The sequence below is a fragment of the Panthera onca genome, chromosome E2 (assembly GCF_046562875.1).
Source record: "Panthera onca isolate mPanOnc1 chromosome E2, mPanOnc1 haplotype 2, whole genome shotgun sequence".
NCBI classification, from domain to species: Eukaryota; Metazoa; Chordata; class Mammalia; order Carnivora; family Felidae; genus Panthera; species Panthera onca.
Genome location: NC_138353.1, coordinates 48,042,924 through 48,065,938, shown reverse-complemented (window position 1 = coordinate 48,065,938; position 23,015 = coordinate 48,042,924). Strand labels below are relative to the sequence as shown.

The window sequence follows — 23,015 nt, the reverse complement described above, 5'->3', positions numbered from 1 at the left end:
ACCCTTTCAGGAGTTCACAAGGTCAGATCTACTTTCATCCATCATAATACTAAGATGTTATTTGACTTTTTTATTCTTATTTTCTCATGAGTACACAATGGAGCTTTACAGAGATTACATGACATATGATATTGAAACAGATCAAATGGAGAAGCAAATAGTAGAATCTAGCTATCTTCTATTAAGCCAGATATTAAAGACATTTATAAAACTGCAGAATAATGCCACTCTTCTTACTCATTTTTTATTTTGAAAAATATAGCTATTTTCATTAAAATATGATATTTATATTAACATTAAAGGGTTTATTATTTAAAAATGAATAAATACATGTTTTTAGATATTCTCAGTTTTAATTTCTTAAAAAAAAATTTTTTTAAGTTTATTCATTTTTGAGAGAGACAGAGCATGAGCAGGAGAGGGGCAGAGAGAGACAGGTAGACACAGAATCCGAAGCAGGCTCCAGGCTCTGAGGTGTCAGCACAGAGCCCGATGCGAGGCTCGAACTTACGAACCAAGAAATCATGACCCGAGCCGAAGTCAGACGCTCGATCGACTGAGCCACCCAGGCGCCCCCTCTCAGTTTTAATTTCTAATGTGGTAAATGTCAATAGACATAAGTCACATAAAAAACAGCTTTTTGGGGTTCCTTAATAATGTTTAATAAGGTAAAGAAGTCCTAAAACCAGAAGGCTGAGATTCCCTGAAGTATACCAGATAAATGGGAAATCTAGTTTGGTTTAAGGCATAAAATAATTTATGATTTATCATATACAAACACACACGTGTATATATATATATATATATATATATATATATATATATATATATATAATAGTCCTATCATGTTTCTGACAGATAAAAATATCTCTCCTTCCTCTGGAAAGTGAAGGGTGAATAAAACTTAGTATTCCCCAGGCCACAAATGTGTGTGTGTGTGTGTGTGTGTGTGTGTGTGTGTGTGGTGAGGGGTATATGCATGTGTGTGTGTGGGGGGGTGGGTGTATATAAATGGACTGTCTGAAGCTTATCTCTGTCTACTTTAACTGACACTTTACATCCCTCTAGGAAGCAAAACTTCCTGATGGCACTCAAAGATTTAAAGGTGACAAAGTAAGGTCCCCAACTTTCCTTGCTCTATCCCCCTAAAGATCTATGCTTGAATAGCCTTGGTGACTGAAACTGGGCAGAAGGCAGTGGATATATCTGGGTATATGAATTGTCCTGGGAACTCAGCAGCAAACTGTCTATGAAAAGCATCAGGTAGCCAGAGGCTAGGATCTGCTACCACATTGTCTTAGGCCTTGTGTGACTTTGAGCCTTGGCCAGCAATTCATAAAATGTGTGCTGTGAGATGCTGAAAGGGATTCCAGGTAAAATAAAGTTAACTAGATTTTAGTATGCTGAGTGAGAAACAGAAAGATGTAATTTGCAAATGTGCTATATCTCAGTTGTCCACAGAACCCACTACCCCCATCTTAGCTTTCAGTGAGCCACTTTGGCAGGCCTAATGCTCTAACGAACATATACCTTCGGAGTCACAGGTCTACAATCTGTGATAGGAAGACCCTAGCCCCTATCCCTATCCACTCTGGGACCTATTTCATCCATAGAGACTTGCATGGAATTCCTCAACTTCAGCCTAGCGACAGTCTCATCAGACCTCGTTCTCTGTTCTTAGACCAGAGGGGACACGGACTGTGTCCTCTGGTACCTGGTCTGAGTAACGGATGGTTCCTGGGCTGTTTCTCAGCTTGAGAGCCATCCATCTCATCCCACACGTTCATGAAGATAGACTGACAGTCAAATTGGGTTTGGCTCACACTTAAGGGAGTCCAGAAAACAGCAGTTGGCTTTCACTTACCTGTGGGGAAAAGCAAACTGTAGCTAAAAGGGGCCATTCAAACCGGATGACATTCGCTTGGCTGTGATTAGTCACTGTGAAGCTCACGTTATAGCTGTTTCCGATGTGGCAGTCCCCAAACTGGATGTGGTCCACCAGAGCAGCTATGGACAGAAACAGAAGGTCTGTGAGTCTTCCCTAGCCTCCCCGGGGCTCGCTTTCCTGAGGAGGCAACACTTGAAAGACATGGTGCTTTACCCTCATGCATTCCACCCCCACCGCAGATGATTATCCTGGAAAAGTTGGAGTCACATAGCATAAACTTTCCCTCCTTGGGAAATCTATTAGTCCATCTACCTGTCCGTCTGTCCACCTGTCCGTCCATCCATCCATCCATCCATCATCCACCCACCCACCCACCCACCTTGGCTCTCACCTTCAAGAGAAAATATAGGTCCCCAACTCCATTTATTTGCTGAAACAATACTATTAAGGGTTAAAATAGGATATAATATAAAAGCCCTTGTTAAACTTGAACCATAGATAAATGATGAGTAATTTTTAGTATCGCTATGTCCCATACAATATTTTCAGACACACAAATAAAAAAATTACTCGTTTATCTGAAATTAAAATTTAAGAGGGACTCCTATATTCTGATTTTCTAAATGTGGTAACCCTATCATAATTATGAAATCTGATTTCTGAGCCAGGGTTCGCTGCTGGCTCCTGCTTGACCCCTGACAAGAGAGATGTCACCTCGTAGCCACACAGAGGGGTGGAACACCACATAAAGAGGAGTACTGATTTTAAGCCATGTTGTAGAGACTGTCCAATGCTACATTCCAGGATTATAATCAAGCTCCTAGAAAAACTATGAGCATGTGTTTATAACTCACTTCATACCAACTAGCCACACAATTAGGTTGCCTAACAAATGCATTTTGATAATAATGATGAAATAAATTTTCTCCTACCCCAAAGAATATAGTCAGCCAAAAGAAGCTGCAGTGCTTGACAGACAGTGGGGAAGCATGTCTGAGCTTTAGTGTATACAATGTATACAGAAGTCACCTAGGGATCTCGCTATAATGCAGATTCTGCTTCAGTAGGCCTGAAATGCTGGGGTGGTGTCTGCTTCTAACAAGCTCCCAGGTGCTGCTGATGCTGTTGGTTCTCAGAAAGCGCACTGAGTAGTGAGGCTACTGAGAATGAGGTTCTAGACGTGGCACAAATCTACACCTTCTTTAATTATACAAGCCCATGACTTCTCTTGGAATATCTGGGATACATGGGTCCCATGAAGCAGACCACGTCAATAGGAGCCAGCTGAGAGATATGAACAGGGACAACTACAGAGAGATATGTGCTCACATAGCTAATCTGGAATTTGAATTTTGAATTTCACTTTTCAGCTAAACTGGAATTAGCTAAAACTATAAGTCCCTGAGACTCTTGTACTACTCTTTGGAACTGCAGGGCTCAGCACAGTGCCTGGTACATGCATGCTGATGCTCAGTAAATATTCCTCGAGGGAACACGTGACTGAAGGCATTGTCTGAGCCAGGAATGAAGGAACATACAGTAACAAGGAGAAGATGCTTTCCTAAATCCCCAGGAAGCTGGCTGGCCTGTTATTTAAGCCATGGTGACTGGGTGGCTCAGTTTGGCTTGGGTCATGACCTCACAGTTTGTGTGTTTGAGCCTTGCATTGGGTTTGCGGCTGTCAGCACAGAGCCCGCTTCAGATCTTCTGTTCCCCTTTCTCTCTGTCTCTACCCTGCTCACACCCTCATGCTCAAAAATAAATAAAACAATTTAAAAAATTAAAACAAAAATAAAATAAAATAAAATAACCTGAGCCAACAGTTGTTAATAGCTCATGGCTGTTTTTTTCACCTGTTATCAAGTCTTCCATAGTATTTTCCTCAATGACCTCAGAGATCTCTGGGGCTTCATGGCTGCTGGAAACCAGCAGCCCATGGATGTTGCCCAAGGTGATGTCATCCTCATAACCCTCTCCCACCATGTGGATGTTCGTCTCCTCATACTGATTGTTGATCACTGACAAGTGGATGATGCCTGTCATTCTCCCAACACTTTGGGACTGGAAAATGACATCAAATCCAGCTGTGTCTCCAGGAAGAACCACCAGGGAGGCCGTGTGAGCTTTCTTTGCTGCCAAGATGAGAGAGAGACATGAAATTTAGAACCAGTTTAAAGGAAGAGGTAACCATAAAGATCCGGACTCAAGAGAGGGCAGCTCTAGTGTGGGAATGAGCCTTACCTGCAGAGGCTATTTATGAGGAGACTGGGCCTCCTACTCTGGCTGGATCCTCATCAGTTTCCTAACAAAACAGCTTCTGAAACCCATTGCCCTCTAGAAGCTATACTCCCCCTACCTACCTTTTGCATGTGGTTTGTTTTCCTCTGTGATGTAGATGTAGGAGGTGGTAGGCCACCCTTTCAGAGAGAAGACTCCTAGTTGGTCCCTCAGGTCAACATGCAGCTGGCAGAAGGAAAACAAGGTTGAGTGGTAAGCTTACAGGCTGCTCATGGGTTTTGAGTCTGGACTGAGATACTGTACTGTTTGGGAAGGCACACTAGTCATTGTGCCCAGTGGTCATGTTTTTGAGTTTCTTATTAAAAGGGAGATAAAATAAGTATTAGACCTGGGGAGGAAAAATGAAAGTTTAGTTCAGCCCTTACTGTCCAAGTAAGGAACTGGAGGTCCAGAGAATATAGGTGACTTTCCAGATTACCCAGCTAAGTAGTATCAAAATGGGGTTGCCGAGGCCTCTGCTATTGACAGAGGCGGCTGTAAAATATATACTAGACTAGTAAAATGGAAATGAATACTTGTCATTCTGTGAAGGCTTACATGAATGTGAGTTCCTAAAAATCAGTATCTCCCAGGAACTAATGCATTAGTTACCTGATAGTGTCATATTGAGCAGCCTACCAAGATAAGAAGAAAACCAAAGTGGGCTTCTGATTTACTTGGAGAAAACAGATGTTTTCTAGACCAGTGGAAGCAGTATACCTGCTAAAGCCATGTAACTGCTAAAGATAAAGACATATATCTGATTTTGTGTATAAGAGATCAGTATACAGTTTTAGAAGATAGTAATGCTGGTACCATCATAAACACAATTGAACAATATAAGAAACGAGGCAAAAAGAAGAAAGAAATAGTGACACTACATAGGAAGCTTCTAAGGTAAAAAAATAATTTTATGTGTAGATGTAATCTTAGTAAGAAACTATATGGAGGAGTTATATGGGAAAAAATTGACATAAAAAAGATCTAGGTAAATGGATGGGAATTCTAAATGTTGTTCTTGGCAAAGAGCCTAAATACTCTATAAGTAGAAATTCTTTCTGAATAATTCATAGGATTCCCAATTGGATTTTTTGAGGAATATTATAAAATGATGTCTAAAGTGCATCTCAGAGACTAGATTTGTAAAATTTGTTAATAAAACTTAGAAAAATGGGGAGTGGGTGAGCAGGAATTTATTGACCTAGATGCTAGAACATTTTATAAAGCCACAATAACGGAAACAATGCAGGGTGATGGTAAACTAGGTAATGTGGACTCAAAACAACAACAAATAAGACAACAACATCAAGAACAATAAATTTTTTAAAGCATCACAGAGCTGAGAAGATAATGAGGAATAACCACACCAAGATCTGGGAGAGCATGGGAATCCAGACAGGACAGCCTAAATTTATGGACTGTTTTTGACCTGGACTCAGTCGGGAAGAGGTATGTGGGAGAATGAGCTGTGCTTTTGATGGCCTGTTGGTACTAAGAGGACAAAAGTCTTGTGAAAGGTGGGGTGTTTTCTTTGCAGTAGAAAATCTCAAGCCCTAAAACCAGCTTTAGGTGATGTCCAGTTTCTAGGGTCCCAATGTACCTGGCAGAAGCAAATGAAAATTGTCTTTGAAGAAAAATAACAGCATCCTTAGTCTTATTAGGTCTAAATAACTTTTCAAGTATAATACTCAACACATGATTGAAGATAACCAGGCACACGAGGGGAAAGGACAACATGGGCAAAAATGAGCAGGACTAACAGATATCAGAAACAGACCCACAGAGACTTCAGATTTTGGAATTATCAGGTACAGATGGCAAAATGGTTGTGATCACTATGTTCAAGAAATAAAGCTGAGTCTGCCAATTTCAGCACAAAACTAGAAGTCTTAAGAACTGATTATGCATATTTGAAAAGCAGCCTAAATAGAAATTCTAGAACTGAAAGATATAATAACTTAAGAACTTAGTGGAAGGTTTACTAGTGAATTAGACATAGCTAAAGGCAAAGTTAAAGAAATTATCCCAAGAAATTATGGAGAAGGGAGTGCAGAGAAAAATGGATGGAAAGTAAAGATCACATTAAAAATGAAGAAGAAATGGGGGCGCCTCGGTGGCTCAGCCAGTTAAGCGTTCGACTTTGGCTCAGGTCATGATCTCACTGTTCATGAGTTCAAGCACTGCATCAGGCTCTATGCTGACAGCTCAGAGCCTGGAGCCTGCTTTGGATTCTGTGTCTTCCTCTCTCTCTGTCCTTTCCCCACTCATACTGTCTCTCTCTGCCTCTCAAAAAATGAATAGATGCTAAAAAAATCTTCAAAAAATGAAGAGGAAATGGAGATTTCTCAACACAAAGTGAGAGAATTCACCACACCAGCAGACCTGCGGGGGTATTTCTTCATCAGGTAGCAAAGGATTTCAGATGGAAGGTTGCATATGTAGGAGTGAACAGCAATAAAAAAGATAACTATGTGGATAAATCTAAATAAGCCTTAACTGTATAAACAACAAAACCCAACAATATTAGTCATAACATCTTGTAGGGTTTAAAGTATAGAGGGAATCCAAAGCCTCCCAGAAGTTGTCCCTACTCCATCCTTCTATTTTTATGTTCCACTGTTTGTCTACTATCCCCTGTGTTCTCAAGAAGCTGGGGGCTGACTAGTTCCTGTTTATATATGACACTTTTTTTCCCCTTCTGTTCCTTTGTCTTTCCAGTCTTCTTTCTCCAGCTGGGATGCACTCACTGTCATACCCCTTCCTGAAACCTAGTTATCCTGCAATGCCCAGCTTGCATGTCATTTTATAGTGAAAATTTCCTTGATTCCCCTAGATGGGAGAAGATCATTTTTGAAAGTCTTATGGTTCTTTGGATGACACTTACACAGTTTATCACTTTTTGTTTGTAAAATAGAGACATAAATTTAATTGCTGAACCAAAGTCCCTTCAGATGTTGAAACTCTCACCCCTAATGAGGTTTCTTTAGTTTCTTCCTTATTAAAAATGCAATGTTCATTACAGAAAAAAAGTGAAGAGTAAGGAAGATACCAAGAACACCATAATCCTCCTACTCAGCTTAGGGTATATCACTGCACACTGCTTCACACGGTAACTATGAGTGTGCTATCTAATCTGCTTTCCTACACTCCTGGAGGGCAGACACCACAGCTGACTGGGCTCTGCATGTCCCATGTCTTACACAGGCTAACATATGAGGAACATCAAAGAAGTCCTCATAGATCAGGGATGGCAGAGTCCTCAACATCAGAAGTCTTTCTTCTGAATCATTCTTTTCCCTTTCCATCCCATACTTCACCTCCAATGGTACCTGGGCAGGGATGGTGCCATTGTTCTTGAGGATGAGAGGCAGCTTCTCTGACTGACCAAGCAGAAGCCTCTTAAAGAGGAGCAAGGGGTTTCCATTTTGGTTGTAGAGAACTGGTCGCACTACCGTCACCCGCGGGAGGTTCCCTTCCCCGACGATATCAAACACAAGGCTTCGGCTCTTGGTCAGATTGCTGCAGGGAACAGCAAGATGGAGGCCTGTCAGCCTGGCATGCCAGGAAGGACATTCCACAGAGGGTGTGGCCTGCAGCCCTGGTGTAAGAGAGGGAGCTGGGGAGCTGGTACCTAGGCAAGCCATCCAAGGTAGCCTCGAAGATACACTGGTAGGTCTGCATGGTCTGCGGGGTAAAGGTCACCGTGGCAAAGGCATGTGAGCGGCTGGCAACACACATCTTATTGGGTTCCACATCAAAAATGTCAACGATTCGGGCAATGAGCTGGGGAGGGGGAGCAGGGATCAGTGTGTTAGCTACTTTGCATCAAATAAGACTTACTTCTTATCTCTACTGCCCTTGCTGTAAAATCTTCCTCATCTAAACTCTGTGGTAGACATGCTCCATCCATTTCGTACATAGTCATGTCCCTGGAAGGAACAGCCTAGATACTCTGGGACCCACTCCTGAGCAATAACTAGCTGGACTTGGCTAGACCTATGATATTTGACTCAAACAGGTGAATTAAACCATATCTCAGATAGTGCCCCCCCCTCCCCTGCCACCTTTTTCTTTCCCTCTCTCTCAAACAAGTTAAGATGCCCAAAGGTCATTGGTGGTTGCTGATGTGGAGCTGAACTGGAAGCCAGACTAGAGAATAGAACAATGGAGACACCATGAGTGAGTGGCACATGGCCATTGAAAGATAGAGCTTCTGCTGGTCTTCTAAAAGTTGCATTACAGGTGACAATTCCAGTTCCATAGAGCTCTGGCTACAGGGTGTGCTCTGACCTTTGTCTGAGGTCTCTGATTTATTGAAGCAAACCTTGCTTGTTTGGGCCATCCTGGGTTGGTTTCTGCTCCTTGCAACTCAAAGAGCTTTAGCTAGAACAACCTCCCACAGCACTTGATCTGTCTGCATCTTGTGGCTGTGTTTTGCGAAGACTGTAGGGACCCCTGGCAAGGCCTCAAAAGGATTTTTGCATTTTTAATGATGGCAAATGGGATTCAAAACTATTTCCTCTTATTTTTAAGCTGAGGGCACGAAGGCTTCTTTGCTCTTTTCAAGGGATATTATGCAAATTAGGGAAGAGGAGAATATGTATGCAAATCCCCTGTTAAAAACCTATCATTTAGAAATAAGGCTTGCTCACTTTTTATGTTTTTAGTGTGGAATAGAAAGAAAGCTGTCCCTTCGTGTCCAAAAAAAGGTCAGAGAGTAATGACTGGATATCGTCAGGGCCTGAGAGAAGTCATAAAAGGGATGAGATAGCCTTTCAAACCCTAACCTTCTGTGGTGACAGTCTCCTGAGACAGCACACACTCTTCTCAGCTCTAGACTAGGCCAACCCTTGAGTTATCTCCCCGCCACCATCACCCATGTGAACAATGCCAGCTCTGGGGCACAAGGACCACCTGGGCCAAAATTTCACCTTTGGGCAGAAAACTAAAGGAGCTGAGGTGAGACCAAACAGTATTTGCAGCACATCTGATCGTCTATTGACTAAGCTTCTCTCGTATCCTTAATTTGCTGCTCTATTGTGAGGAAAAAGGACCTCAGTATGGTCTAACTCGGAGAGGAAAGGAGTTTCAAACCTACAGGCCCTGAGATAGGCATTTATTATTTACCTTATATGTGGATGAAGCTTGGCTCTAAACCCAGCCCTGTATCCCTAGGCTTCATTTTTCTAACTATAAAATGAGTATAATAATACAAAGTCTGGTTATACAAACTTTCTGCGAGGATGAAATGAGGCAATAAATGTAAATAATTTAACAAAGTGTCTAGAATGCAGCAGGGGTTAACAATTGTTCATCACTTCACCTTACCCTTACACCCTGACATCCCCCTAATCCTCCTTACCAGACAAATGTGCAACCCAAGGCAGCCTCCCTGAGCTGGCACTCATCTTTGGCTCTCCCCACAATGCTTGATCTATTATAGGTATAGGTGGCTGTTTGATGGATGAGAGAGTTACTCATTGGTGTGCACCATTTTAAAACCCAGAGGAGACATCCACTGAGAGAAATGTATGGCTCTTGGCTTAGGGGAAACTGCCCAGTTACCTCATATGATTTCCAGCAGGGACTGAGAGGCAGATAATCCCCACTCATGTCTAGAGGCTCTAGAGTAGGGTTTCCAAGAGCTCTTTCCATAGCTTCCTGCCAGCTTCAGTGGGCCAGGGCCATTTGGGGCTGCTTACCTTGTTGGAGATGGGCTTAACTACAATGTTCACATCACAGGCGATCTTTCCCACATTGCTGATCTTGAACCGAGCCTTGGCCTGATGACCCACCAGGACGTTGCAGAAAATGAACTTGTTCTCATCCTCCACAAACAGCCCCCCACTCTCTATGGTCTGTAGGACATTGAGCAGGCTAGCGCTGTTACAAATCTTGTGCTCCTCAAATATCAAGGCACTGTTGTCAGTCACGAAGGCTGGGGAGTGGAGGGAAGAATGAGAGACGAGCCCTGATAGCCTGGTTCCTGCTTTCTGTAGTTGCTAATTTGAAGATTTGATTCCGATGGAGGACAATCATAAGAGGAGAGGTAGGGGAATTCACACAAGAGGGTGGGAGTGATGGCACAAATTCTATCTTCTCTTCTTTTTTTGTATTGCTCTTGCTGGTTATCAGACCCCAACCATATTTTCCTCCCAGTAGTAAGGAGAGGTTAGTTCTAGGATCCGGGGTGGACTTAGGAAAGAAGGGGGCATTTGGCCTATGTTGGTGTGAGGCTGCAGGGAGTCTACAGCAAAACAAGAGGAGTTCTCTCTGTGCTTTACCCGAATCTTGCTGAGTTAAAGTGATAATATGCACAGTCACTGAACATTGTTCTCTGTGTGTATGTTGCCCATGGGGAATGGCCAGGCCATGAGTGGGATTCGGTGTTCCTTGGTCCTGTGCCATATCTCATTACACCACGATTCCCAGATAATACTGTTCATATGAGAATCCTGGACCAAACTCAGGAAGACTAGGAGTTTAAAGCTGCACACCTTCTGTGCATGCCTTATAAATCTTTAAGGAAAAATATGGCTGAAGACACCAGAGGAAGTTCTAAGGACCCAGAGGAAGCAGTTCAGCTATATCTGCTAAACATTTGAATGGTTGGTGGAGGGCAAGGTCTTTTAAGGGAGTGCTATCCAATCTGAGTGCCCAGTACCTGGTAGACAGGCTTCTGCCAACAGGCTGTAAGGAATGCCGCCAGGCTGATCTCTTGGGTCTCGGTCAGATATATCGATAGCTATGAATTCCTCACATCTTCCCACAGGGTCAGCCACGCAATCGACAGTGATAACCTGGGTTCCTCCGGAAGGGATGGAGCCGAACCCAGGGTAGATGGTGAACATGCCGTGGGTGAAGCGAGCCTGCAGGAAAGGTTGAGGGGTGAGAGGGGTGGGGTGACAGAGTCTGAGCCCTTCTACCAGCATTGTGAGACGGTGTCAAGAGGGACCAGTTGGTTCTCTCCCCACAGGCTTTCTCTGAACCCTAGCTTTCTTCTGGAGGCAGGGAAGGCCTGGGGAATCTTCAGGGATGGGTTCTCTCAGTGCTTCTTTCTGTGCACATTCCTTCTGACCAATCATGGCTGAGTGGGAGCCTAAGGGAACAGACGTATTCCACATTGCATAACTCTTACCCAGAGCGGAATCTGCTGGCAGAGGGGTATAGACAGAGCACTGGCTAAGGATGTAGACTTTTGAGTCAGACAGTCATGAGTTTGAATCCCACCCCTGCTATAATCTAACTATTTGACCTTGGACAAGTGACTTCTCTGAGTCTCAGTTTATCCATGAAGAGGGGCTAAAGCCCCTACCTTGAATCATTGGCGGCATCAATGAAAAAAAAAATGTGCGTGAAGTACTTAACATAGCATCTGGCACAGAATTAGTGCTCAAAAAAATGGGATATTACCACGTACTCCTCTGGTTCTCCCCCCTACCCAGCTTTCTTGAGATGTAAATGACATATAACATTGTATAAGTTTAAGGTGTACAATGAGATGATTTGATACTGATATATACTGCAAAATGATTACCACAATGTTAGTTAATGCAACCATCAGCTCACATAATTGCCATTTTTTTGTGTGTGAGGAGAATGTTTAAGATCTAGTCTCTTAACAACTTCCACATGTATAATACATTACTGTTAACTAGAGTCACCAAGTGCATATTAGATTCCCAGAACTTACACATCTTATAAACTGGAAGTTTGCACCCTTTGACCAACATCTCCCCATTTCCTCCACCACTCCCAACCCCTTGTGACCACATAGGGCTAAGGATAAAACAGGATAATCTCCCCATTTCAAGGTTCTTAATGTAATCATATCAACAAAGTTGATCATCTATCATCAGGGAAATGCAAAAAAAAATCACAATGAGATATCACCTCACGCCTGTTAGAATGGCCATTATCAAAATTAGTATTGTGCACTATAGTGGGAATATAAATTAGTGAGAAGGAGAAGCTTTGGATAGTAAGAATACGGTTGAGTGTTGTCACAAAGGATCAAGGTCAGAGTGAGGGCACAGAAGAGCTGAAATGGATGGACGTGAGTTAGATGTAAGAAAGGGAAGTGGTGGTCAAAGAAAGGAATCTTAGAAGTCAAGAGTTCAGAAGCATCTCAGTTTCTTTTGGTATGAGATTCAGGGTGTGACCTCGAGAGCGAGTTGCGAAGGTGGGAGAGAGGACAAGATCATTGGAACTGAAAGGTAGGGTCGTGGAGGGAGGCCTCTCACTAAAGGCAAAGAAGATACAGTAGGAGAAGAAGGCAAAACAAACAAAAAAACCCAAAAGACAAAAAACAATCCCAAACATATACATATATATTAGAAGGGATGAGAGTTATAGAAACATATGTAGAAAAAATATTATGTATGTTAATTAAATAAAAGGCTTCTGTTGAAGAGGAAAATACTTGAGAAGACATGAAAACCAGCATGTAGAAAATTCAATCCAAATGTAATCAATAATTACCAGTGTCCACCTAGCACAGAATACCTACTTTTTCTTATTTTTGCCTTCAATGCACAAGTGGTGGCTGGAGCTGCAGCAGCCATCTTGGAACCATGAAGAAAAGTCAAGAGAATTTCAAACACCAAAGAGCCTCTAACAACACAAGCAACTGTCTACCTTACCTAAACATATTCTATTTAGACCACTAATGTTGGATTTTCTGTTACTTGCAGCTAAACAGCATCCTACATGAGTAAGTCTTTCTCCTCTATGAAGCCTTCAGTGACTTTTAACACCTACCAGGAACAGTAGAACTTTCTTTATTCATCTTTCTGGAGCTTCACCCTCCATACACACCTCAATTATAGAATTTACCATGTTGCTGGTCAACTGCTTAGTCACCCTCCTTCCTTTATAAGTGTCTAAAATATTTCCTCTACATCCATTTAGAACCATATTAGACAGTGTTATAAATTTTGTCTTAATTGATAAACATTATTTAGAAAACTCAAGAGGATAGGGAAGTATATTGAATTTACACACATAATCGCCTGCCATATTTTTACTTCCTTCTTGATGTTCCATAATTCTTTCATTTATTATTTATTTTGTGTTTAAAGAAATTCCTCCAGTCATTCTTTTAGGAGAGACCTGCTAAAAACAAATTATTTTACTTTTCCTTCATTTGAGAAAGCTTTAATTTTCCATTCATTTCTGAGGCATATGTTTGCTGGATATAAGATTCTGGCTTCACAATTATTTGCTTCCTGTGCTTGCAAAATGTTTTGCCACTTTCTTCTGGCCCCTATGATTTTTGATAAGAAAATCTGCTGTCGTTTAAATAGTTTCCCCCTATATGTAAGGTGTCATTCCTCTTTCACTGCTTTCAAGATTAAAAAAAAAAAGAAAACTTATTTTTAAGTAATCTCTACACCCAACGTGGAGCTCAAACTCACAACCCCAAGATCAAGAGTTGCATGCTCTATCAACTGAGCCAGCCAGGAGTCCCTGCTTTCCAGATTCTCTTGTCTTTAGTTTTTAGAAGTTTGACTATGATGTGTGTTGGTATGGATTTATTTAGGTTTGTCCTATTTGGGATTTTCCCAGATACTTGAATCTACAGGCTTACATCTTCTGCTAAATTTGGGAAGTTTCAGTCATCATATCTTTGAGTACCTTTTCATCCCAACCCTACTTCTTATCTCCTTCTGGAACTCTGATGAAAAGGATATTAGATTTTTTGTTATAATTCCACAAGTCCCTCAGGGTCTGTTCATTTTTTTTATTCATTAGACTCAAATAGGCTTTCAAAAGACTCAAAACAGAGTTTATTTTCTCTCTTGTTTAGACTGGGCAGAAAAATGGCCTCTCAAAGATGTCCACATCCTAATCCCTGGAACCTGTATATATATTACCTTACATGGGGGAAAACTCTGTTGATGATTAAGAACCTTGAGATGGGGAGAGTATCCTGTATTACCTTGGGACCAATGTAATCACAAGGGCCCTGAGATATGGAAGAAGTAGGTCTAACAGAGTTAGAAGGGGATGTGACTATGGAAGAGGCTGGAATCATGTGATGTGAGAAAGACTTGATCCATTATGGCTAGTTTTGAAGATGGAGGGAGAAAGTTATTAACCAAGAAAGGCAGGTGCCCTCTAGAAGCTGGAAAAGGTGAGGAAATGGATTCTCTTCCAAAATCTCCAGAAAAGAATACACCTTTGCAAACACCTTGATGTTAGCCCAGTGAGTCCTGTGTCAAGCTTCTGAAGTATACAGATAGTGTAAGGTAAAATTTGCATTGTCTTAAACCACTAAGTTTGAAGTAGTTTGTTTTGAGAGCAATAGCAAAGAGATATAATACAAAGAATTTCTATTGTTATGCCTTCAAGTTCACTGGGTCTTTCCTCTGTCCCCTCCATTCTATTGTTGAACCCACCAAATGAGTTTTAACTTCTGGTTATTTTTTCAGTTCCAAAGTTTCCATTAGGTTCCTTATGTCTTCTCTTCCTTTGCTAAGACTTAACCATGTTTTCATTTGTTCCAAGCATGTTTAGAGTTGCTCTTTGAAGCATTTTTATGTTGGCTGCTTTAACACCTTTGTCAGATAATTTTAACAGTCATTTCAGTGTTGGCATCTATTAGTTTGAGATCTTCCTAGTTTTTGATATGATGAGTGATTTTCAGTTGAAACCTGGGGAATTTTGGCTATCTGAGACTCTGGATCTTACTTAAATCTTCTGTTTGAGCTGGCATTCTCTGACACCACTCTTTCAGGGGAAGTGGGGCACTGGCTCATTACTGCCAGGTGGGGGTGGGGGTACAGATCTCTGACTCAGACTTCTCATAACTGCCAGAGAGGGGTGGCAATTCCCATTTCCCACTGGTCGTAGACAGATACCTCCTTGGTGGAGAGGGGTAGGAGTACCTTGCTACTGTTCTGCTGATGCTTTCGGGTAGGGAGGTCCATTGTGGGGCAGGGAGGGATGTATCATTACCACTGGGTTGGGGTGGAACAAGGCTCCCTAAGTGGTGTCTTTACAATAAAAGGTAGAGGTGGTAGGGGGTAATGAAAACTCTACCTCCCCACTGGACATTCTCAAACACAACTCTGGAAGAGGTTTGGGACATCTTATGACAGCCTGAATAAGGTATAATTCTAGGCTCCCCACTGGATTTTGCTAGCAGGGGTCAGATATGGCCACAGATTTTTCTGTTGTTTGACTATAATAGGTCTTTTTATTTTTTTAAATTAGGCTTCATGACCAGCATGGGGCCCAACACAGGGCTTGAACTCATGACTCTGAGATCAAGACCTGAGCTGAGATCAAGAGTCGGATGCTTAACCAACTAAGCCACCCAGGTGCTTCTGTAATAGAAAAGTTCTTATGAAAGTTTTCTGTGTTGCTGGGCTGCTCTTTTCCTGGCCCTTTGGCTAGTGGGAGCAGGCTTTTGTTGGAGCTTTTTTTGGTTTGTGTCTGTTGATGTTTCTGGGTTGCTGGCTCCTTTTGCACCCAGTTTTAGATATATGAAGTAAAAAGAAAACTCAGGGAACTCACCATTGTGATGCTTGTTAGGTCCCAAGGATCCTAGGTAGTCTGATTTTTTCTCCTCACCTTTTGGTCTCCTATGTTAGTTTTGTATACAATGTGCAGGGTTTTTAGTTGTACTTAGTTGGGCAGAATAAAGAAAAGTATGTTTATTTCATCTTATTAGAGAAGTCTTAAAATCTGCTTTTATTTAAGTCTGTCCACATGGGTTTCTGTTTTTTTTTATTAACAAATGATTCTTGAATAAAATATACATGAAAAGCTGAAACTTAATTTTAAGGCAATAAGGAGCCAATGAGGGTTTTAAAACAAGAGAGGATATCCAAATTAAAAGTCAACACCTTGCCGTAAAATGAAAGTAATATTTCAATATAACTAGAATTCCTGCCACCGTGGGTTCATTCAAATCCCTCTAGCCTAGGGGGGTATTTGTTGCAAGAACTAGTCAGGAGAAAACTAGTTGGGAGGCAGGCTTACGGGGCTTCTGTGACAAGGAAAAGGGTGCTCACCTGGTTTGTGATGTTTATTTCTTTCTGAACAGTATCAGAGAGCTTGGTTGCTTTGGAAGGGCCAGTCTTGTAGAAGCTTTCCCGCGATCTTGCATGTCTAACATGGCTGGTTCTGATTAAAGAAGCAGGAGTACACCCTCAGGTTGGGGTGGTGACATTCAGTACCACTTGTCTGCTAATTGTAAGGTCGCTTGTCCTAAGAATGAAGGAGGCAGCCAAGGGAGCATCTGGGCAGGGGGGGGGGGGGGGAGGGGGGGGTCAGCCTATTTATCATTAACCAACCTCACTGAATAATTATAAGAAAACTATATAGTAATTATACTTATTAACTATGATTCACAAGGACATGAACATTACTGCAAGAAAATAATAATTTTTAAATGTTTACTTGACTTCACTAGGAAGCAGTGTGTGAAAATTATTTACGGAAAATCATTTGTGGAAAAATCTTTTACTTGATCTTACTTAAAAAAAAAGAAATGTCAAATAGACTTAAATTCTGTCCCTTTTCTTCATATTTATAGTCATGGTGCTTTTAAAGTGAATTTATGCAATAGCTCAAATACAGGATTCTGGCTGCTGTTCACTTCTTTTGAAGCTAGTTTACCCATTAATTAGCTTGTCTAGATGCCAGTTAACCTACAATGTCAAATGTATTTGAGGTACAATCTTAGACTTTCGAGAGCTTTATATAATTTGAGCATTCACTTGCATAATGGCCAAAACAACAAAAGTTCAACCCCCTTTGAGTGTTTTGCGTTAAATTTGTACACACTTAAATGAAAAACAATTAAAATTAAAAACACTGTATGTTAACTAACTTGAATTTAAATAAAAAACAATTTAAAGAAAAATACAATTACATCATAATATCTGTCAAAGGTATTGAATTATTGTAAGATAAATGATAAAAAAATTAAGCTGAAATTAAATTTGGAAGAAAGAAAGTTTAAATAGCTTAACCCCAAATTTCTTAATACATTCAAGCTTAGCCAAAATGGAAAAACATATCTACAAAAATACAAAACAATTACAAACAGTGGATGTCTGATTTAAAACAATTACTTGTAAAGTCAATTTTAAATTAATTAATTAGGGGGTCAATTAATTAGTCAGGACAAAGTGCCTCAAAAATTGGTAAAACTATGCTTAATTTGCCAAAAAAGATGATCATCAAATAAAAGACAAAAGCACTCAGAAAGGTAAATTGTTTTAGTGAATTGGTTAAGAGCTGCCTTTTGAAGAATACAGACTTTCGCCGTTGGAACAGCTATTAAGTTAGCTCTTGTTATACCGGGTCTTCATGTGGAGAAGGTAAAAACAGTCCCAGGAGACTGAATGCCGCAGCACGCGTCTCTAGTCTACATTTCCAGGGTACCTTCTGCCATCCCCCACACGAAGCACAGCTATGATGTATTTTGATTTAGCTTGCGGTTATAATAGTCCCCCGACATCTTACAATAAAGAGGACACTGACTTACTGGGAGTCTTGTAGCACACACGAGAAGCACGAGGACAACAGACACAACCCCAAGGAGAAGACTTCACATCTGTTCAATTAAATTTACCTTAGATCTGACAGCAGTTAGAAAGCATATGAATCTGGAATCTGAGATGTGGGTTTAGAACTGAGATCTACTGGTGATTTCTTGCATAATCTTGGATGAGCCATTTCTAAATCTTAGTGACCTCAGCTCCACAAAAGGGGATTGGGTGAATTTAATGTCTTATTTATTTTTGAGGGAGACAGAGTGTGGGTGGGGGAGGGGCAGAAAGGGAGGGAGACACAGAATCTGAAGCAGGCTCCTGGTTCTGAGCTGTCAGCACAGAGACCTACAAACCATGCGATCATGACCTGAGCAGAAGTCAGATGCTTAACCGACTGAGCCACCCAGGCGCCCCGGGGATTGGGTGAATTTAGATGAAATATATGAAAGCTCTTTGTAAAATATAGTGTACTAATTAACCAGGGAATGGCATGAGTTAAGTGAATACTCATCTTACATTTTCTTTTGGTGAATGGGGCTCTCCCCCATCAGCCTATAAAGGGCGTATCTGAAGTCAGTAACACCTTGATTTTCTATGGTGAAGGTGGTGCTTCTCCGAGTGCCACAGATCAAAGCTCCAAAGTTGATGATGGAGGAGGGGCTGATGTTGTATTTGGAGAACACTGCATTCACAGAAAACTTAATTGGGATGCTGGCAATGATTTCACCCCCTTCTGTGATGTTGGGCTCAATAATCTAGAAGGGAGGAAGAAGTGGGAAGATGTTAGCCATTATGCTCCAGAATTCCCATGACTACCTACTCCATTCTCTACTTTCATCATTGAAAGCCAATCTCATTTTTTTTTCATTCTCTTTTTATTATTGCAACAACAATGTTAGCGAAAACGTACCAGCCATGGACCAACAGGGACCGACTTTACCTACTCCTTCACTTCCCTGCTCTTGTTTTGCATTTGATGACTGAACTCAGCTCCTTTGGTGCTCCTCAAAGATCAGGGGCTACATTTCCTGTCTGGCACTCTAGATTCCTGATGACTTTGCACACCTCCCACCTGACCTGCTCTTGCCTGCTAGCTAGGGACCAATCCCTAGAGCATGTATTAGATCACGTACTCTTCTTTCCAAAATGAGTCCCACAGTCCTGCCACCGAGTGAATCCTCCCTTTGAGCTGTTGTACCTGACAGCGCAGAATTGGCTGGTACTCAATCTTCACTTCCTTTTTTGCACGAAATGACACCTGGACATTTGTGGGCTTTTCCATTGTGGTCAGTGAGCCCTTTTTGGGTAGGACTGAGATCATGGAATTTACATTGGTTGCCAAAATCCCTAAGGAGTCCACAGAAAAGCTGAAAGATAAGAATAAAGGTCAGTTTAAGTCATTATGGGGAACCCATGATACTAGAGAGGAGATAGACTGTTGAGTGCCTGCCATGTCCCTGGCCCTGCTTAAGCATGGTGTCTAGAAGTGCCCACTGTGCTGTGTATGTTCTGACCACCCCTCCACAGCCAGGATAGATGAGGCCAGAGATTGGTGCATGAGGCCAAGACAGCCATCTGTAGCCTGAGGTCAAGAGGTGCCTTTGCAGAATATCTTTGCCCAACAGAGACGCTTGATGCTAGATAAGGATCAACTAAATGAATTCATCTCTCTGTCTCTCTGTCGCTCTTCCTCCCCTCTCTGTGACTGTATGCAGCACATACAGAGGGAACAGTGATGCAGAAGCCAGGGGATCTAAGGAAGGAGAGAAAGCAGGGGTAGAAGCCATTTAACAGGGACACTTGGAAAGGGAGGCAATGGCCCAATGGGGGTGAGGTGCGAAGCCACAGAGAGCAGCTGGCTCATGAGAATGGCAGAGGGACTGGAGCAGAAGCAAGGAACTTAAGCTGAGGCAGGACACCTGGAGTTGTCATGGGGACCTCAACATCACCCCCATGCTCCAGGAGGCCTGGTGGCTCTACTGCTGCACACCTGGTACCTGAGTTTCCTCCCTTCTCCGCACAGCCTTCCGGTGAATTTTGATCACCTGTTCCATCCTGAAGGTGACCGTTCCACGTAACCTCAAAGAGCAGAGCTAACGCCCCAATGATAACCTACAACAAAACTCACCAACAGGCAAGACTCCATTCAGCGCTAATTCCAAGGGGACAGTGGCTTTCTTTTAGCTTTTATCTATATTTACATTTCAATTTATGAGTCTAGTAATGGTAGCCCTGAGGAAGGACCTCTCTCACATCACTGTTCTGTCAGCTGAAATGAAACTATCATGAATACACTGGATTCCTTCTAAGTCCGTGAGGGGGAAGTCCCTTTATCAACTGCAGTTTTTCTAGGGGGCAGGATAATTGTCCAGAGAATAGATTGTAGACTGGCCACAGGTGCTGGCACTGCCCCCAAGGTTTGTGTGACCCTCTGCCTGAGTGACCTTCTCCCTTCCCCAACCCAGTACCACCCTTTCCTCTCTGAGAAATGTCAGATTCAGTGTTTCTTTTTTTTATTTTTTTATTTTTATTTTTTATTTTTGAGAGAGAGACAGAGTGCAAGCAGGCAGGGACAGAGAAAGAGACACACGCAGAATCTGAAGCAGGCTCCAGGCTCTGTGCTGTCAGCACAGAGCCCGATGGGGGGCTCAAACCCATGAACCCATGAGATCATAACCTGAGTTGCAGTCTGAGGCTTAACCGGTGAAGCCACCAAGGTGCCCCTTGTGTTTCATTTTTAAAATTATTTATTTATTTATTTTTAAAAATTTGAATCCAAGTTAGTGTCATAATGATTTCAGGAACAGAATTTAGTGATTCATTACCTACGTATAACACCCAGTGCTCATCCCAAGTGTCCTCCTTAATGCCCCTGGCTCATTTAGCCCATCCCCCTGCCCAACCCTGCTCTAGCCACCCTCAGTTCTTTGTATTTAAGAATCTCTTATGGCTTTTCTCCCTCTCTGTTCTTATATTAGTTTTGCTTCCTCAAGAAAGAGCACAAGCTGGAGCTCTATTCTACCAGGCCACCATTTGGATTCCAGAACACAGTGGTTCTTAAAATTAAAAAAGAAAACTGGAAAAATCCCTTTCTTCACATGCAGTCTTAGGTGGAATGCTGCCTTATGAGACAGATAGGAGCCAGCTGAGGTCCCTATCCCCAGTCTCTCCCTCCACCCCCAGGACCTCCCCTCACCTTCACCCAACCTCTCCCTCTGAGTCTCCCTCCCACCCCTGGACCCCTGTGGCTCTGGGTGCATTCAGAGGACCCTGAAGGACCCCTGTAAAGCCACAGAGTTGAGAGCCTCTGCTCTCAGGAGCTGAAATCCCATTCGTTTGAAGCCTGAGTGAGGCTCAAAGCAGAGATGGTTTTTATGATTTCCCCAGTCAAGGTTTTTTTTGTATCTCCCAGACCGTGAGTGGATGGGGATGACCATGTGACCGATGGTTTTCAGGTTACCTGAACATGATCTCATATTTCCCACGGTTCTTCAGCTGCAGGGGCTGCTTCACCTCTTCCATGACCTTCACAATCCCGAAATCGAGGCCTCCTTCAGCTCCTGCAGAAGCCAAGGGCCAGGGTGGGGAGGATGAGTGGATGGCACAGGGGTGAGAAGCAGGGGAACTCCCTATTGAAGTTCACGTGGAAAATTCACGGCGACAAGTTCAGAGGATTTGTTTTCTGAAAACACTGTGGCTAAAAATACCTCGAGCAATTGAGTCTCAGCCAATAAACAATAGACACTGCTCTTGAGCCCAGTTCAAGTTGGGTGGCTCCCCCTGGTTTCCATCTTAGGACCACTGTCCTTCCTTTCATGCTTTCCACTAGCTAAAACTTCTGCTATTAAAATTTTTTTTTTTTGCATCAAGTGTATAATATACATACTTAGAATATTACATATAAATTTGTATTGTTTTACTTAGCATTGCATCATAAGCATGTCTCCACATAATTGAAAACCTCATAAATGTGATCTTGATGGTTATATGTATACCATGATAGGCTGTTCTATAACTTAAAATATTATTTCTATAATAATAATATTCCATTCTTAATAGACATTTAGGTTATTTCCAATCTTCCATTATTACAAATAATGCCGCAATAAATATCTTTGTACATAAGACTAATGACATGTGGGTGCGCATGTGGCTCTTGTGTTCTACGCATCCTGCTGAGAAGGAGACCAGTCAGAAAAGGGAGAAATAATGGAGAACTGCATGCTAAAAGGGAGGGATCTAACCCGGTGTTAGGGCAGTAGAATGGGCAGAATGATGCCCTGTGCCCCCGGAAGTTGTCCATGTCCTAATCCCCGGAATCTGTGAATATGCTAATTTACATGTCAAAGGAGAATTATGGATGGAATTAAGGTTGCTAATCATCTGACTTTAAAAAATAGAAAGGTTGTCCTGGATTCTCTGGGTGGGCCCAATGTAATCACAAGGACCCTTAAAGGAGACAGAAGTGGGAGAACTAGAGAGATGGTGGCGTGAGAAGGACCTGGCCCAACATTGCTGGCTCTGAAGATAGAGGAAAAGGACCATGCCCCAAGGGATGCAGACAGCTCCTAGAAGCTGGAAAAGGCAAGGAAATGGATTCTCCCTCAGAGCTTCCAGAAATGAGTGCAGCTCTGCCAACACCTTGATGTTAGCCCAGGTAGATCTGCTTTGGACTTCAGAACCACAGCACTGTAAACTGATAAATTTGTGTCGTTTTAAGCCACAATGTTTCTGGTAATTTGTTACAGCAGTGATAGAAAACTGTTGAAATTTTTAATTTAGGTTAGGTTTTAATTTAGGTTAACACAGGTTGGAAGAAGACAGGCACTTACTCTAAGATGACTGTTCAGAAAAAAGCTCTGCAAACTTTCTACTAATGGCCACCCCTCGTCATCTCCCATTAGAGAAATTAAGATTCGTAGTAATGTTGCTAACATTATTCGGGGATTTGCATTACAATTGACTGAAATTCCACCCCCTCCCCAACATCCACTAGTCTTCCTCTACATAAGAAATATACTAAGCGATGAATCACGGGAAACTGCCCCCAAAACCAAGAGTACACTGTATACACTGTATGTTAGCCGACTTGACAATAAATTATACTTAAAAAATACTTAATTTGAAAATAAAAAGAAACATACTGTACTATCAGAGGAAGACAAATACCATATGATTTCACTCATGTGGAATTTTAGAAACAAAACAGATGAATATATGGGAAGGGGGTGGGAAGAGAAGAGAGGGAAACAACCCACAAGAGAATGTTAATGATAGAGAACAAACCAAGAGTTGATGGAGGGAAGTGAGTGGGGGATGGGCTAGATGGATGATGGGTACTA

At 42.0% G+C, this 23,015-nt stretch overlaps 1 protein-coding gene across 7 annotated transcripts in view; it reads right to left on the bottom strand.

Annotated features, from left to right (window-relative positions):
• The window catches only part of HYDIN (HYDIN axonemal central pair apparatus protein), a 415,179-nt gene that overhangs the window by 48,318 nt on the left and 343,846 nt on the right, over nucleotides 1-23,015 (bottom strand). For 6 of the 7 annotated variants that reach the window (XR_013552530.1, XM_078438955.1, XM_078438956.2 and 3 more), the window contains 11 exons: nucleotides 21,134-21,233; nucleotides 18,872-19,040; nucleotides 18,190-18,428; nucleotides 16,186-16,297; nucleotides 10,830-11,034; nucleotides 9,868-10,103; nucleotides 7,797-7,948; nucleotides 7,495-7,684; nucleotides 4,249-4,351; nucleotides 3,742-4,020; nucleotides 1,865-2,007 (listed from right to left, as the gene is read on the bottom strand). Coding sequence is in view for 6 of the 7 variants with exons in the window: in XM_078438955.1 (XP_078295081.1) it covers nucleotides 1,865-2,007; nucleotides 3,742-4,020; nucleotides 4,249-4,351; nucleotides 7,495-7,684; nucleotides 7,797-7,948; nucleotides 9,868-10,103; nucleotides 10,830-11,034; nucleotides 16,186-16,297; nucleotides 18,190-18,428; nucleotides 18,872-19,040; nucleotides 21,134-21,233 (1,928 nt within the window). In the remaining variant the exon portion in view is untranslated. The remainder of the gene's footprint in view (nucleotides 1-1,864; nucleotides 2,008-3,741; nucleotides 4,021-4,248; nucleotides 4,352-7,494; nucleotides 7,685-7,796; nucleotides 7,949-9,867; nucleotides 10,104-10,829; nucleotides 11,035-16,185; nucleotides 16,298-18,189; nucleotides 18,429-18,871; nucleotides 19,041-21,133; nucleotides 21,234-23,015) is intronic. The other variant, XM_078438961.1, reaches the window with a different exon arrangement.